The sequence below is a fragment of the Strongylocentrotus purpuratus genome, unplaced genomic scaffold, assembly GCF_000002235.5.
Source record: "Strongylocentrotus purpuratus isolate Spur 01 unplaced genomic scaffold, Spur_5.0 spur5_contig_855, whole genome shotgun sequence".
NCBI classification, from domain to species: Eukaryota; Metazoa; Echinodermata; class Echinoidea; order Camarodonta; family Strongylocentrotidae; genus Strongylocentrotus; species Strongylocentrotus purpuratus.
The window spans coordinates 175,648-180,596 of NW_022145563.1; the positions used below are offsets into that span (position 1 = coordinate 175,648).

Below are 4,949 nucleotides of genomic sequence, written 5' to 3' on the forward strand. Positions count from 1 at the left end.
GACTTCAGGCCTTTATAAACCTTGGTCTGCTTACAAGTTCATTAAACGGCTGCAAAAAGTCTTATTGCTGTTTGATTGTTATTCGACTTCGAATAACAGCCTTCAATCGTTATTCAAACTTCATTTGTATGTGGAACTTCACTTGTTATTCGACTTCGAATAACAGACTTCGATTGTTATTGTGGCTGCCTTCATAAATCTTTATATGAAGGAGTTTCGTCTAACAATAAATCCAACTGTTGTTATTCACAAGGCACACCGATGAAAAGTAACACTGGAAACAATTTGCTAAAGTCCAACCAACTTCTGTTTTATTCAGCAACTCGTAACTTCACTTTCATATCTTCGGTAAAACCTTCAGGTTAATTACTATCTCCGGTAAACCTTCAGATAACAATCTGTAATGATAATAAACAAACAAACAAATAATGAATAAATGTTTCAGCATGTAAGCATATAAAAACCCTATAGCTAAATTAAAGATACTGATTACAACACATTAATATATGACACAAGATTAAAGTTAAACTGGATTAAATATCTATGTGAACACACCCTGCATTGAAACTATGCAGTAAACTATTAAACAGTACACACAAGCAAAGGTACATGAGTGTGAACGGGGCCGCATTCAGACGCGGTTCGTCACTTAAGTTCCTATGCTAAATAACTAACAAAGAAAATTGTTTCTTTCCTATAAACACTTAGTTTTGCTCTAAATTCGACATGAACTATATATATAACAAACAATATATAACAAACAAGTTATCATCTACATAGTAGCAGAATATATGCTACTTTGAAACACTAAAATGTACTGTAACTTCTTCTGACAAAGACAAAGAACTCGGCTTTCTACACTATACATTATACACACTCATCTCTTTGTCTACTCCTAAAAGCTAGGTACAACATCTAACATCATCTTTACGAAACTCCTATAAAATTCTACCAAACTCAACTGAGATTATATTAAGATACATCCTAGCATTCTAGTATATATCAAATAACATATATAGAAATAGATATCGTATTCTTACCGAATTGGGCCTGTAGTTTGTTCCACAAAATAACTAAAAACTTTCTGCTGCAATGTTATGTAACTCAGACCTTACTGCATCACTTCGACATTCAGAATGACTGGGCTTTGCTTCTCCCAGAACATAGGTGGAGAAGAACAAAGAACTTCCTGTCTCTGTGACTAGTAGTATAATCTTAAAGTAAACAATAGCCCCCAAGATATGCTGGTAGGCATATTAAGACACTGGTAGTCTCATAATAAGACTCTTCAAACTATATAAGAAATACACATTTCTTCACTACATACTCATGTAGTGACATCACCATTTTTTTCTTTATTTCAAGAAAGGCTTAGAAATCGTAGAAAGAATGGTATAAATCTTACGACCACGTTGCACTAGGGTTTACGACTTAGACTAGCAGCACATTTTTGCGGGAAAGTTTGTCGACCCAACATTGTCCCCTGCCAAGCCTCTCCGCATGGCCAATCAGGGAAAGCGAAGTTGTGTCGAATTTACATCATGAATACTACCGACCGCATTCTCCTCGCCAACTATATATGTTTTCACTCATTCATATAGAAGCTACGCATGTTTTGTTTTTCCTTTAGAACGTGACGGACTATTCTCCTCGTGATCTGTAAAGAGATTTTGTGGATAATATTTTTTTTTGCGTAGCGAAAAGGGATAAGGAGAGAACGAAATTCCCTGTTTCCCAGCCAACAACCAGTTCGCATTCTCCGTCTCAGACTCGGAGTCAGATATCGTGCTTATTTTGCTGGTCAAAAAGTAAACAAAGTGTAGGCCTAGTGAGTGGTAGATCTATGCATAGATGCACTGGCAGTTCCAGCCAATCGCCTGATGGTGCATCGTACAGGGGACAAGGCCAGGCATAGTGAGCCCGGCGAACTGGGGAATGATAGCACTGGGTAAATCGCAGAGGATTGATTCCCTGAAGAATGCTGAGTCCAGCATTAGTACATTTTTACTGCCACGTTACATGGAGCCGTTTTCAAGCTGATGCCCAGCAACTCTGACTGAATTTGTTGAAAACTTTTTTGAACTAAATGATTGGATCTAGAGTTCTCAGACTCAGTGCTGTTTGTTGGAACAATATTATTATTTAATTATCCATGTGGATCAAATCGCTTCTCAATATGATTCTTTAATGAAAGAATGGAACAACAGTGAGTGACTTGCCATTCACAAGATTTGGACAAAATGCCTATCCATTTGAACATGTCACCAATTCTCTTGCGAATCCTGAGAATATTATTCATGAAGCTTCTTGGGACAACTTCGGTTTTGGTCGCTACCGGCTTTAGCATATCCCTCCTGCTCCTACTTGCCGTCATAGACACTGAAATCTTCCAGGACGACCGGTTCCGGATGAGCATCGACCTCGACAACGGTCATGGGATCTCAAGAACGTTACCAACATTGGATGATAGAGTGGCGGTGATTGGTCGACACAAACTTCAGTGGGAACAAGGCACAGATGCAGCTGAGCAGTTTATGAAACCCGAATGGGATGTGAAACAATATGTGGATGTTTTTAGCCCAGGCCCAGATTGCTCGGTTAATCCTCTTCTCCTGTTAATCGTCACATCAGCACCTGAAAACATCAAAAGGAGAACAGCCATAAGAAACACATGGGCACGATACAGAGACCCTAAAGTCTTGAATACAACACATTTCAAGACTGTGTTTTTAATAGGCAAAACCTCTCCTATGTTGAATGAACAGATTGAAGCAGAAAGTGAAAAGCACAAGGATATCCTGATAGGAGATTATGTTGATAGTTATCGGAACCTCACTTATAAAGTCCAGCATGGGATTACGTGGGCAGCCGAGTCTTGCCAATCCCAGTTTGTTCTGAAGACAGATGACGATTGCTTTGTCAACACTAAAATTCTGGTGGAGTTTCTCATGAGGTATAATCATCAAACGACAAACTTGTACGTCGGCCACAAGATGAGGAGTCAGGAGGTGGTGCGAGATCCTGACAGCAAGTGGTACGTTTCCTGGAAGGACTACCCAAGAGATTCTTACCCACCGTATGCCAGCGGAATAGGGTACCTACTCTCCTCCGATGTGGTCCAACGGGTCGCCAGACGGACGTTGTTCCATCACCCATTTCCGGTCGAGGATGCCTACATGGGGGTCCTTGCGGAGGACTTGGGAGTCGGTCTTAGGGACACGCCTCGCTTTGCTCTCTTCAGTACCAAGTGGACCATGTGCAACTACCTCTATTTCTTTGTGGTCCATGACCTGACTCCAGAGCAGCAGTATGTTTGCCTGAGGTATGCTGATGAGAGCGAGAGCACCTGCCAGAAATCCAAAGACCTGGAGCTTTGGGAATGAATGAAAGATGGTATACCTCTTCAGTCTTCAAATTTGTTGTGTACTAGTCTGCTACTAGAGAGTGGGGACGTCAATTCTACAATTAAATACAACTTGATTGCAGAAAATTTCAATGGCTACATATTGATGAAATAGAATTGACATAGTATAGGAAGAACAAAATGTTTTGAATATTTTCTGGGTATCGACTTCAAGAATGACTTCAAAGAGATGATATCACATATTTGGAAGTGAAAATAATGTAGGCCTACATGTATTGAAATATATTGACTCTCTTGTTTTTCTTCCAAAAATGTTTATGGTTAGTTGTAAAGTGTGCATGTACAAATGTACAAAAGCATTGGGTTGTATCATAAAGAAAGTCTTCCAAATATGAAAGCAGCTATAAAACTTTTTCATGCACATAGAAATTTGTACAAGTAACTTATTACAAAAATCATTGGCAAGCAACATATGTGCTTTATATTGTGCAATAAATCTGTGTCTAAAACTCTATCCTGCTCTATGTCACAGGGTAAAACAGTTTTGTGGTAAACTTTTTAAATCTCTATAAAAAAAAGTATAAATGATTGGCAGGATGAACTTTATTCACCTTGTAAGAATGTTTACCCAATGCCAGCTATTTCATCACACCAGTGTGATAAAGTTGATTTATGCAGTGGGTACATCCCTGTAGTTGTGCTATACTACATGTAGTTTATGTGTCACATCCATAACATGATGCTGACTGTTCTTGTATTTTCATGCTGTTCCCCCACCCCCCCCCCCTCCTTAACCTCTGAAACAAAATATATCTCTGCATACTTGGCACATAGCCCCCAGCTGGCTGTCAGCTAGCGGACACAAACATCATTTTGACATTGGCTTTGGGTAAGGGGAGCATTCCCCTATAACTATGAAGTGCTATGAATCATTCTCACGTTTCCTTCAGTATCCACTGGCCTTCTGTAGGACTAATTCGATGAGGCACCCTGCTTCCACTTCTAAACTTTTCGAGTTGAGGGGTTCAACAGGGTAAAGAACGCTTACTTCCGGGCTTATGTTGTAGGCAGGGTCGCAGACAACATGTCGGTCGAATTTCACAGGTCAAATTCATGACGTAGTCATACGGTTACCTTGAACTTAAAAGTTTCATGAACGAGATGAGTCATTACTCTGTTTGTAAAGGGATGTTTATTTTACTGATCTTTTATAACTACATGGTGTATGAATCATTTTATTTCATATTATGGGGGATAATGGTGACAGAGTTTGAGTGCAATGTTTGCATTCTCCCTGAATCCCTATTGTAAGAAAGAAGAAGGCTCGTAAAGCTCACAAATGCTGTCAATACAATGTGCACTGGAGTTTCGTGTATGATTCATGAACAAAAGGAATGACTGCTAAAAATATACAATCCCGGCCGGGTGGCTGTGGGCGTGAAGGTTTCCTGCTGACTGCTTCCACCCTAACAAATCAAATTCTCAATCTGGTAGCTGACCTCCTACACACTAACTGAATGATGTAGGTTATTACTTGTGTAATGGATATTTAAATTCTCTCACACTTTGTTCCCATGTTTAAAAG

At 39.5% G+C, this 4,949-nt stretch overlaps 1 protein-coding gene across 1 annotated transcript; it reads left to right on the plus strand.

Annotated features, from left to right (window-relative positions):
- Window positions 1–2,258: 2,258 nt before the first annotated feature.
- On the plus strand, window positions 2,259–3,383 carry LOC115928625 (beta-1,3-galactosyltransferase 5-like). The gene has a single exon (XM_030996126.1). The coding sequence runs from the start codon at window positions 2,259–2,261 to the stop codon at window positions 3,381–3,383; it is 1,125 nt and encodes a 374-aa protein (XP_030851986.1).
- The last annotated feature ends 1,566 nt before the right edge of the window (window positions 3,384–4,949 follow it).